This window comes from Chrysemys picta, chromosome 13 (assembly GCF_011386835.1).
Source record: "Chrysemys picta bellii isolate R12L10 chromosome 13, ASM1138683v2, whole genome shotgun sequence".
Lineage (NCBI taxonomy): Eukaryota > Metazoa > Chordata > Testudines > Emydidae > Chrysemys > Chrysemys picta.
Genome location: NC_088803.1, coordinates 52,505,602 through 52,517,712, shown reverse-complemented (window position 1 = coordinate 52,517,712; position 12,111 = coordinate 52,505,602). Strand labels below are relative to the sequence as shown.

Genomic DNA, 12,111 nt, shown 5'->3' with positions numbered 1-12,111 from the left:
AACAGGTCATGTGAGACACAGGATAGGCCATAAAGACAGACGGAGGCTGGACAATACACACCTCAGGCAATAAAGGAACAGCCCTACTGCTCCGTGGCTTAGAGACAAGACACCTGAATGTAATGGTCGAAGAACCGTACTTGCCAGAGGAGTGGCAGTAGCTCAAGCTCACTGAGGACCCTTTGGCTGCCTGCCTCTGTGTCCCATTTCCTCAACACCTGCCTGGCCGGTGACCAGTGACAGAGAACAGTTCCTGCTGCTACTTATCCAGCAGACCGTCTGCCCACTGGGATTACAGAACGCCCACTGGACAGCTGCTGGGCTCCGCAGCCGCCCAGCTCTCTAGAAGGTGGATTTCAGATAATCACTGTGTGTTTGTGCTTTCCAAAGCCCCATGCAGTGCTGATACAGCACTCGCTGCGTCAGGCAAATGGGAGAGCCTTCAATTCTCTGCAAGGGCAAAGAAGTGACATGAGCTTCGGCCCTGCCGCCCGCCCTGCCCTGGGCCAGACAGTCATTTTTGTTGTCAGAAGGGGGTCATGGTGCAATGAAGTTTGAGAAATGCTGAGTTAGAGAGCTGGGTCGCGCCACCAGGCCTCGGTACTCCCTTTCCATTGTCACATCTCTTCCTACTATGTTCTCCCTGCTGTGTCCCACTCCTCCCTTGTCTTCAGTACCCCTTTGCCCCCCTAGAGAGACCCCCACTCTGTACGCTATCCAGATGCGCCTTGCTGGCTCCCTGACTCCCTCTGCCTGTCTCTTTTCCCCAACAGCTCGCTCTGCTGTTCTCTCTTGCACCCGCTAACACTGTGCTCCCTGTGTTATAAGTGCCTAGAGAGACTGGAACTGAAATCAACAATTGCTCTTTATGACTCGCTATGCCTATCACACTGCTTGTGTCTGTGGCTCTTCGGAGGCCGAAATTTGTAGATGTCAAGGCCAGAAGGGACCATTACATTCACCTTGTCTGACCTCCTGCATAACCCAGGCCATAATTCCTGCCCTGAGCCCATCACTTCTGGTTGAGCAAGACATGGCTCAGGCAGCAAACTCCTCCTGTGAGTGCAGTGCTGGGAAAGGAGACAGCCCAGACCTCTCCTACCCTCTGTTCATCCCTGAAATGAATGGGGCAAGTGTCCCGGTGCTGCCCTGCCAGCGTGCTGCACTTCTGAGCTAAAGGGACTCTCATCCCATTTACCCGGTTTACATATTGGTACAACAAGAGCTTTCTTCCAGGCTTCTGGAACTTCCCCTGTGTTCCAAGACTTATCGAAAATCGACACTGAAGCTCCAGCAAGTTCCTCAGCCAGCAAGTTTAAAACTCTTGGATTCAAGTTATCCAGACCTGCTCATTTCAAAATGTCTAACTTTAGTAGCTGCTCTTTAACATCCTCCTGAGATACTAGTAGGATGGAAAGAGAGTTGTTATATGGTATGACTGCATCATCAGTTTTCCCCCCAATACAGGACAGAAATATTTATTGAACAATTCTGCCTTTTCTGCATTATTATTGATAATGTTATCATTTTCATCTAGTAATAGACCAATACCGTTTTTAGGATTCCTTTTGTTCCTAAAATATTTTAAAACACCTTATTGTCCTTAATGCTGCTGGCCATAGAGTTCCCTTTGCTTCCTTTATCAATTTTCTATAATTCCTAGGTTCTGAAGTATATTCATTACTATTAACTTCCCCTTTCTTCCATTTGTTTTATATAAACATTTTTATACCTGCCTTCATTTCCCCTCTAAACAAGATCAATTTTTAATCAACATGGCCTTCTTCCTTGATTGTGTCTTTTTGAGCATCTAGTAAGGTGTTCTTAAACAATTCCTACTTGTCATTCACATTTTTTGGATTGAATTCTTCCTCCCAGCTGATCTGGCTTGTAATAGTTTTCAGCTTTGTGAAATTGTCCTTTTTCCTCCCACGCATTCTAGAGAGGTGCATAAGGAGCCAGTCATCCTGTTCCCTGATCTGGTGGTCTGTAGCAGACATCAACTAATACCCCATTTGTGATTTATCTGTTCATCCATAAACATTCAGGATAATTTTCTTCCATGTTACCAGTGACTCAGAAACAGGTAATGCCATTTTTGACATGAAGTGCTTGTCCCCCTCCCCTTTTGCCCACTCAATCCTTCCTAAAAAGGTGACAGCCATTGATTTTAACATTACAGTCATATGCATCTTCCCAGCAGGTTTCAGTAAAACCAACTAGATCAAATTTATGCACACTAATATGCAATTCCAATTCCTCTTGTTTATTACCAAGCTCCTAGCATTGGTGTATAAGCAATGTAAGAATTTCTTCTCTTCACATCCTTGGGTGTCTTGATTGATTTTGTTCTCAGCATCTTGATTTTGTTCTAAATGAATGCCTCTTTGTTCCCTCTTCTCACCCTCCCCGTTTGTTCTGCGGTTAACACCCTCCTCCTGCGAATCACCCCAACAGGTTTCAGGAATGCCAACTAGCTGGAATTTATGCTTATAAATCAGCAATGCCCATGCCTCTTGTTTGTCACCCAGGCTCAAGCAATTAAAGAATTTCTTCCCTTCACATCCTTTGGTTCCTTGATTAATTTTGTTCTCAACATCTCAGTTTTGTCCACAACCTGGCGTTGGCTGGTAAAGAATCCCCCAATGCCTTCTCCCATCCTGCCCAAAGAAGAGCGGGGAGGCTGCAGGTCAGGACTGAAAGGCATTGTCAAGGTTGTCCAAGGGCACTTGCCCCACCCAGCTTGCTTTATGGGCCCAATCCTCTCCGACTGTAGTCAGTGGCAAAACTCACGGTGACTTCAATAGGAGCAGGATTGGGCCCTGCGCCCAGCTCTCCCCAGCAATATCAGCATTTCACGCCAATCGATACTGAAACGGACACCAGCACACAACCAAAGCGCCAGCAGCTAGAGAGCAGAACAATCGCACAGGATCACTCCACAGACCGGCGTGTCCAAAGGGCAGAAAAGTGACTGAGTGTTTTATGAATCATTTTAATTAGTCCAAGGAAGACAACAACAACAACAACTAATTCAATAAATAAGGGCACTGTTTCGAGAAACCCCAGCTAGAAATCCATCTGCTCTGCAGGGCTCCCTGTTAATCGCTCTAGCTTACAATAAAGGACACAGACACGTTACTCAAGGCAGAATGCTCTTACAACACGTGGCTGCTTCAGTAGCTGTACGCCGCTGGTATCGTGGTGGGAGAGAGGAGGAATCGAGTGACTGTTGCACAAAGAGTTCACAGTTCTCTTATATTGGTCAATTGAGTCTTCATCCCCCTCTGAAAGAACCAAGGCCACTGTTGGATCATCCCCCACGAGAGGTTGGGGGAAGATGGGGGTTCATAAGGCAGGGGAGTGAATGGGCCCCTTCAGCTACTGCAGACTAGGCCCCACATCTAGATCACAGAACTGAATGCGTTGCAAGATTTCAGTTCGGTTTTTCACACCCATTCGGTCTCACACGAGAACACCAGCAGTAAGGGTGGTCAAGCCAGCAACAGGGGAAATGGCTGAAGGGGAGACGTCAGTAAGAAAAGCCTCGCTTGGTTTCCCAAACCTGCCAGGTGTTCCGAACGCCCCCTCCTGACGGAAGGCGCAAGGCACAGCTCGCAAGAAAGGCCTGGCATGATTTCCCACCAACCCTGATCTGCAGTGAACAAGACAGTCAACTGGGGGAGCAGTTTGTAGATCAGGAGTCTGATGGAAGCTGACTCCAGCACCTTCACGCAAGCCATTGCTTAAGCCAAATGGCATGAGCAGACCAAGCCACAGTTGATTATGTGGCTGTTTAAGGTTCCCGAGCCCAGCCCTCGTCTCTGTTCCAACAGCGTAAGAGGTTGAGATAACCAGGACTACAGTGTAACAAAGCCGGCTGCCAGTTCCTGGTGCACAGCTTTACAACGCTTTCCTCGCCGGTCAGTGGATCTGAAGATCTCGTCATACACTGCACAAGCAGGAGAAGGCGGGAGTGAGAGAAAGGGCCTCCTTGTAGGTACTGCTGTGAGGCGCTCTTTGGGGATGCTTGTCAGACTGAGAACGGAGCAAGCAGTGCCCTAGTGGTATTTGCTCGCACAACGAACCCTGTGGGCGAAGCTGCAGGTGCAAATGCGAGTCAGTTTGGAAACTTGGGCCCTTTCTGTCCCATTGCTCCTCTAGGAGCATTGCAAAGGCCAGACGAGCTGCAGCCCCATGTTCTGAGATATGGCGGGGGAGGGGTTCATTTCTCACCAGCGGTGGTCTTTGGGCCTACCTCGCACCTTGGATAGACGTTTAACCCACTTTGCACACGTGTAAATGACTGTGCAAGGTGCAGGGCAACAGAGAATCAACCCCTCTCTCCCTAAACTTCAGAACAAGGGGGCTTAAGGTTCCAAGATGCACTTCCCTTATGCAACAGTCCCCATGTAGTCCCCTGGAACCCCACATTCCCGTGCTCTGCAGTGCCCTGTGTACCCACATTCCCATGCTCTGCAGTGCCCTGTGTCCCCTCATTCCCGTGCTCTGCAGTGCCCTGGATCCCCACATTCCCATGCTCTGCAGTGCCCTGTGTCCCCTCATTCCCATGCTCTGCAGTGCCCTGGATCCCCACATTCCCATGCTCTGCAGTGCACTGGATCCCCACATTCCCGTGCAGTGCAGTGCCCTGTATCCCCTCATTCCCATGCAGTGCAGTGCCCTGTGTCTCCACATTCCCATGCAGTGCAGTGCCCTGGATCCCCACATACCCATTCTGTCCAGGGCCTGATAATTCAAGAATGTTTTAATCTCGCTCATTTCTAGAACCAATTCTTTCCCAGTGGGTTTGGAAATCTTTCCACATCAGTGCTAATGACTTTCTCCAGCTCCCGATGGTTTCTAACAGCAGTCATCCAACGGTCATATTGGCAACTTGCCACAAACCCTGCGTAACTTGCATAAACTGGAGCAGATGGCAGCTGCCTTTATCTTTAACATGGTATATTGGGTGAAGACCACAGGTCCTGCATGCAATGCTCCAACCCGATACAGGAATGTGATTGCCATGAGCCTCCCCACTCCATTCACATTGATGGAGGCCCCTCCATAGGCCACACTTCGGGCACTAATTGTACGCTACTCTCCCTCTGCAGGAGATTAGTAATGCCCATTAAGGTAAATGGAAGTTACTTGAGTCCTGCTGCAGGAGAATATAACCCCTGGAAGGCAGAGCCCATCTGATCAGCTGCTGCAGTGTAATGGTAAAGCACAGCTCTGCAAGCCACCACGGACACACAGTCCAGCACTCAAGCATGCATGCCCTCTTTCTTTTTATACTCCTAAGGCAGAAATCCACAAAGTCGAATCAGCAAAGATTGCAGGGAGGCCTGGATTAAATAGCCCTTTTCTTGTTTCTCATGATAACTTCTATTTTTCTCTGATTGAAGAACTCATGACAGAAAATAATTACCCATTTACAAACAAACCTGGTTTTACAGGTAAATGTGAAAGGGTCTGACAATGTAACTGGCATGTGAAACAGACTAGGGTGGAGATCTGTTTCATTTTGGTTCATTCCACTTCAGAATTAAGACTCTCTATAGTCGAGAGTCTTCCAGAGTGATCGCAAAGTTCCTTCCAATGACAGCCAGTGATTTTATTCAAGTGGGTGGGAAAAGCGAGGGAAACTCACTTCCTGCCCTAAAAGAATCAAATAAACCCTGATCCTTGGCTCTAGGGCCTATCGGACTCCCAAGCTAATAGAAAGCAGCTCTGGTCTTAAGATCAAAAATTTTCCCAGCCAAGGAACAGATTTCCCCTTCACCTTCGAATGTTTGTGGGTTTTATTATCGCTTGCTAAATTCATTGTTGCCTATTATTCAGCTTAGTCCATAGTTTCAAGCTCTCTGGGTTGGTTTTCTCCTCCATCTTATGAATTCAACAAATAAATCACTGGGCAAAGAGCAGAACCAAAAAAAAAGAGAAAATAAAAGTAAAGCAAACTGTAAAAAAGAGCAAGTACTGGATGCATGTGGATATCTGTACCTATATGTGAGGTGAATGTTTGCCAGCAAAAACAGAGGCTTTACATTGCGTGTACATTAGAGTTTACCAGCATCTGGGTGATTTTTTTTTTTAAATCTTTCTCAATTATTAGAGATGTCTGATGCTGCAGCCTCTCTCTCTAATGGAATTTTTCCCTAGATACACTTCATTCATCCTAAATATTTATATTTCACTCAAGGGGCTTTCTTCTTCCCCATCCTCCAGACCTCCTTAAGGGATAATACAGTAACATTGAGAAAGCAATGACAGCCCGATTCCATTAAGTTCTCTTCTTAAACAGTCTTATGTTATAATACAAACGGAGTCCTTCTTATACTCACATAAATCAATTGTTCAGCAGATCTAATCTCCTAACAGGTTCATCCTTTCATCACTTAAGAAGCATTTTATCTTATTTAAAGTGATAGAAATGGATGGTCGCAGTTTTATTCCTTTAATGGGTTTATTCTCAGAACTGGTCTCCTCATCGCTGTAATTTGGTATTCCGGGGGTTCTTTTAATTTGTTGGAGGGGTTTAATCTTTAATCCAGACATCATTGGAAGTGAATTTTGTGTTCTTATATCAGGTTTATAGCCTAGGGCCAGATCCCTGCGCCCTTTATTCACATGACTAATCCCAAGGGGCCAAACCCACTCCCATTGAGCCTTATTCTGCACCTTCTGGAAAGCACCGAGGGCCCTGATCACCTACTGATACCAGTGTCAGTTACTGCTCTGCATCCGACAGGGTCAGGCTGGTTGACTTCAGTGGGCGTGGCGTTTGCTCAACACCTGCACCGATTTGGCCCACTGATTTTAACCTCAGTCACTGATGTACACACGCTGTTTACTGGCCTGCAGATCTTCCTCAAGCAAACCTCCACAACGATGTTGGATAAGAGGCCTGAGTAAGGATTGCACTGTTGGTTCCCACTGATTTCAGCAGAAGGAGGCTCACACTCCGGGGCCTAGGTCTTGATCCAAACCCAGTGAAGGTAATGGAAAGACTCCCATTGACTTCAGTGCGGTTTTGGATCAGGTGTTTAGCAGGATTTCACCAAGACTTCTAAACGCTTGACAGGGAGTTAAAGAACACAGCACATGAGCTGTAATTAACTACACACAGATCATGACCTCTGGAGACCATTAAGAAATGTGGTACTTCAATGGAGGTTTTTTCCCCAGGGTGATAGAGACCATAGTTCATCCCTGTAGCTTTATAATGATAGCAAGAACCAACCTCAACCTGCTAGAAAAAATACCTGCCTGTGTATTGACAACCCCCCAAAAGCTGGAGAACTTTAATAGTTATTTTATGGATAACTTTTGGAAGCATTGAAATAAAATATGACGAGCAATTCCATCACAAGCAAAATTATTTTTTTGCTTGTAAGCATTTTTGTTTGGCTATTTAAATTTATATTTGTATGTGCCTAGCCACATTTGAATTAAGCCATTAATAGTATATATATATTTATATACTATTATATATGATATATTTATTGCAGTACACTGCAAATGTCACCTTTTGTTTGGATTACTTGCCTATCTAATTCCACTTTTAAACTTCCTACTTATACTGTTTTTTCTCTCTCTATGCAGAATATTGTGCTTTACTTATATTTCAGGTTTTATTGCCAAGACGTTACTTCATCTCCTAACTGCAGACCATGTCTCCTGGCATCAGCACAAATGATCAGACTCAGACTTCTGAATGGGGAAGAACCGTTCATTTAAAATGAAAATCTGGAAATTGTTTAAAATGCAAGTCGTTTTCCTATTTCTTTTCTTCTGGACAAAGATCCAGATTTTTTTTAAAGGCTCGAGGACCGTGGATTTGCTGGTGTGACTGGTAGGTGGAGTGAAGATTGTGTGCTGTCCATTTCTCTGTCCCGCTTTCAGAAGTAGGATAGGTCAACGCAAATATTGTGAAGGATTGGAGAAGTCTTTTCTATTCACATAACTTGTAAAAACGGTCACATTTTTCACATATTCTTCCCTTTTAGTTAGGAACAGTGAAAGCTCAGATTCGATGCCACACAAGTTTTACAATTAACTATTGCTAAAAAGTTGTTTACTGCTGAAAATTATACCCTACATAAAAAACCAAAACACAGACTCTACATGTGCTTTGTGTGCCATCAGTAACCTAGCAGAGGACCACTGATCTGTAACTTTGGCTAGACTTATTACTGCATGTCAGTCAAAGGTCATGAGGAGATAGTATTGTACATGGCACAGAAAACTTCCAGATAGCTTGACGTTTTCTTTCATTCTAATGCCAGGGCTTAGGAAAGCAGCTCTTCCCAAGATGAAATAGAAAAAGAAACATTTGGTTTCCAAAAGGCTGCTGGACTAGGTACTTAGTTATATCCAATCGTCAGGTGAGTGTCCGATCTGCATTTTCAATGTCTGTTCTTGCTCCCAGATATTTTCTTGCAGTAGGTGACATTCCAATAGTCCTACTCTGCTCCGAGCTGTGGAGTTAATGTAAAACCTCCATGTTGAACAGTTAAAAAACCCCTTTTAGCGGTTTGTTCACCTAAAGAAGAAGCGTGAAGGCCCCAGCGGAACAGCAGGAGTGAGGGGTCTAAGACCCCTGGCTGATTGCTGTAGACTCTGTCACCTGGATGACTTCATTCTCTACCAAGGCTTGTCCCCCATCGCCATTGAGTTGTCTCAGTCTCAGATTTATAGATCCGTAGGTTTTCCTTGGCCCCCGGGAGCCCGGGAAGGTCCGTCTCCGGTACAGCTCCCCTTTGTATATGGAGACCAGCAGCAGCACGGAGAGCAGCATGCCCCCCAAGGTCAGCAGCCCCAGGCCTGCGATGATACACTTGTCCAAGTGGGAGCCCAGGCGCGCGTAGTACATCTCCAGCCTCTCCATCTCCCGGGCCGTCACTGCGGCGGGGTCCACCCGGGGCTCCCGGGGGATGGTGTAGGCGATCACCACCAGCACGATCCCACTCACGAGGAAGATCAAGGCCGAAATGAACCCATAGTCCACAGAGTGGCCAGCGGGCTCGGGCAGGGGCCCATCCTCCGACCTGGGCGAGAGGTCTCCCCGCTGCGCCCTGGCCCGGGCGGCGCCTCCCCCGGGGCCGCTCCCCGCCTCCTCGCCGCTCCGGAACCAGGTTTCCTCGTCCTCCGGCGCCTGGTAGGAGGCGTTGTCCAGGCCGGCGGTGGGAGCTGTCCGCGGTACTGTGCAGCCCCCGGGGCCCTTCCCGAGGCCCCTCAGCTCCAGGGGGCAGGAAGTCGCCATGGGCCAGCAGCTCCCCGGGGCATCCCCGTCAGCGCCGGGTCTGCGGAGACACGAGACGGGCCCGCAGGCCGGGCTGTGAACAGCCCGCAGCTCCCGGGCCGCGCCCCGCAGCGCCAGGGGCCCCGGCGAGCTCAGCGCAACCGGGCGGCCGAGCGGCCGCTCTCCGGGCTCGGGAAGCGCTGGGCAGGGCAGAGCTTCCTCCGCCCTGCGCCCCAGCGCCCCATGGCCGGGCACCCCCCGAGCCAGGGGCCGGCCGGGGGTCACTGCCGAGCGCCTCCGCCGCGGGCTGCGGGTGCATCGCCCTGCGGGTGCATGGAGAAGCCCCGGCCGGCTGCAGACGGCAATGCCCCCCCCCCCGCCCCCTTGTTATTCTCCTCCTACCTGCCCGGGCCGCGCACTGCGGGCGGGCGGCGCCGGGGGCCGGGCTGGGCTCCGGGCAGCCCGCAGGCGAGCTCCGCTCTGCCACCCGCCCTGGGCGCTGGGGGGGACGCTGCTCCGGCCGGGGCCGCGCCCCGCCCCCCGGTGCCCTTCCGCGGGAAGGATGGATGGAGGTCAGGACGGCGGCGGGGCTGCGCTGTCCAGCCCCCGCCGCCCCGGGAGTCGAGTCACGCAATCCCCCGCCCAGCTCAGCACCAGCCTCCTCCCTCCCCGGCCCGGCCGCCCGACATTCCCCAGCAGCACCTGGCCCCGCCAGACACACCTGCTCCAAAGCACCCGACTCAGCCACCGGCCAGAGCCCCCGGAACCGGCTCGGTCCCCCGGGGCGCTGCGGGGAGCGGCGTCCCCCTCCCCCAACTGGCTCTGCCGGAGCCCGGCTCGCCTCTCAGTGCCAGGGGGCGGGGGGGCGAATCCAACCAGGGGCCGGGGCCGGTAAACAAAGGCGCCGCCAGGTTCTCACGCAACCGCCCAATGGAGCAGATCCGGCACCTGCTGCCAGACAATGCGCGGCTGAAAGGCCAGGGCGCGGGGGCACCTACCTGGCTGGGCAGAGCCGGAGCCGCCCTGCCAAGGCGATCGTGCCCGCGGGCTGCTCCGGCGGACCGGACCGGGCTCCCTGCGGAGCAGGTGGGAGACATCCCCTCCGTGCCAGGCAGCCAATGGGGCCGGCTGCGGAGAGCCCGGCAGAGGGGCCGAGCGGGCGCGGTGATGAGAGGCAAGCCAATGAGGGCACATACCTGCGGGCTGGGGGGAGGGGAGGTGCAGGGCGAGGGGGGGGCACGGAGCTGTGAGGCCCAGCCCCGAGCCAGATGCTAAGGCTCAGGCCAAGCGCGAGGAACCAGATCCCGGCTGGCGAGAGAGACCTGCCGGGGAGAAAGTCCGCGAACGCCCATCCCTGGCTGGGCGTGTGCTGGGGGGCGACGCAGAGACCAGGGGGGTCGTTTCACCCGTCACTCAAAGCAGGGAGGGGTCCCATAGGGGCTGGGGCCAGGGCCCCGCTCCTGCAAACTAAGTCAATGTATGTCAATGGACTCTGGGATTAGGCCCTACAGGTTCCGATCTGTGCAATGATAAAGCAAATTGCTCATAGGTTTCAGACGGGTCGCCGTGTTAGTCTGTATCAGCAAGAACAAGGAGGAGTCCTTGTAACACCTTGGAGACTGACACATTTATTTGGGCATCAGCTTTGGTGGGATATAACCCACTTCATCGGATGCGTGGAGTGGAACATACAGTAGGCAGGTAGAAATACACAGCAGATGAAAAGATGGGCAGATAACACCCTGCAGAGCAGCAGGACCATGCCCCGGCCCTAGAACAGTCTGAGATTCTGAGACACACACACACACCCCAGTGCGCCTTCCTTGGCACATTTCTCCTACCTGCTTCTTTCATACAGCACATGACATATTCCAGACATGTCAGATGTTAACCCTTCCATTCCCCAATCCTTGTGGTGACCTGCTGGCATGAGAGTGGTTTTAGTTTATTTGTTCCTAAACGGTGTGTTATTTTAGTTTTAGTGCCTGTACCTAGAGATTGTGTTGTGGGCATAAGTACAAAATGATATGAGGCCTGGGGGTATTCAAAGCCACCTAGGGAATGTAGACCCCAATGCCCAGGCATTGTAATGCAGTGCTATCTCTCAGGCAGCTTCAGGATCTCAGCCATAACAATACATACAGTTCTTAGACTGACACCATGCTGATGAGTGTGGTGAACTAACTAGAATAGACTAAAATACTGGACCCCATTTATCTCAGGAGCAATGATTCTATTGTAGCTGACACAGTTCCACCATGGATACATTTGGCCCATTATCACTACTGTTCATAAGATTAACTGTATGGATTACCTTTATCTTCATTATCCATCTCGGAGTAAGCTTTAATGTTACCTTTTAAAAAAAAATTACCCTATTGGTAATGGGTTTTTGGGGCGGGGGTGTGGATTTTAGCTGCTTTGTCACACTTTTTGATTTGACTGGGATGCACCCAGTTCTGTTAACTGAGTCGGCAGGTCTCAGCCCAGTGTAGAAAAGTGTCCACACTGCAGCGGGAACTAAATGGCATCCTTGTAAATAGCCTTAGCAGAGAGGCCAAGGACTGACTAGGAACGGAGACTGAACTTTCCTCTCACCCCTAGAAGCAATCTCTGAAGGTCGCGGCTGGGGCACATTGCTGGGGCATTGTGAGGGAGGTTTGCGCTGTCATTCGCTGTCTTGTACCTGTTCCATAGATACGGGGATCCAGTCTCTGTTTTTGTCAGGTGAGGAATTCTGCCGGGGCAGTTCTCAGGCCTCTGTGACACAGGAGCTCAGACTAGATGATCACAATAGTCCCTTCTGGCCTTAGAATCGATGCATCTCTGAGCACGACAGTATTGTTTAAAGACGTGTGCAT

At 50.3% G+C, this 12,111-nt stretch overlaps 1 protein-coding gene across 1 annotated transcript; it reads right to left on the bottom strand.

The window, feature by feature from the left end:
- Window positions 1-2,975: 2,975 nt before the first annotated feature.
- TMEM74B (transmembrane protein 74B) lies at window positions 2,976-10,406 on the bottom strand. The gene is made up of 2 exons (XM_024108923.3): window positions 10,249-10,406; window positions 2,976-9,311 (listed from the first exon to the last, which is right to left on the bottom strand). Exon 2 carries the CDS (start codon window positions 9,269-9,271, stop codon window positions 8,600-8,602), a length of 672 nt encoding a protein of 223 aa, XP_023964691.2. The 5' UTR covers window positions 9,272-9,311; window positions 10,249-10,406; the 3' UTR covers window positions 2,976-8,599.
- Window positions 10,407-12,111: the final 1,705 nt, after the last annotated feature.

What these genes read in the sequence shown, in the direction of transcription:
- TMEM74B (XM_024108923.3), bottom strand. Translation starts at nt 9,271, where the DNA reads ATGGCGACTTCCTGCCCCCTGGAGCTGAGGGGCCTCGGGAAGGGCCCC.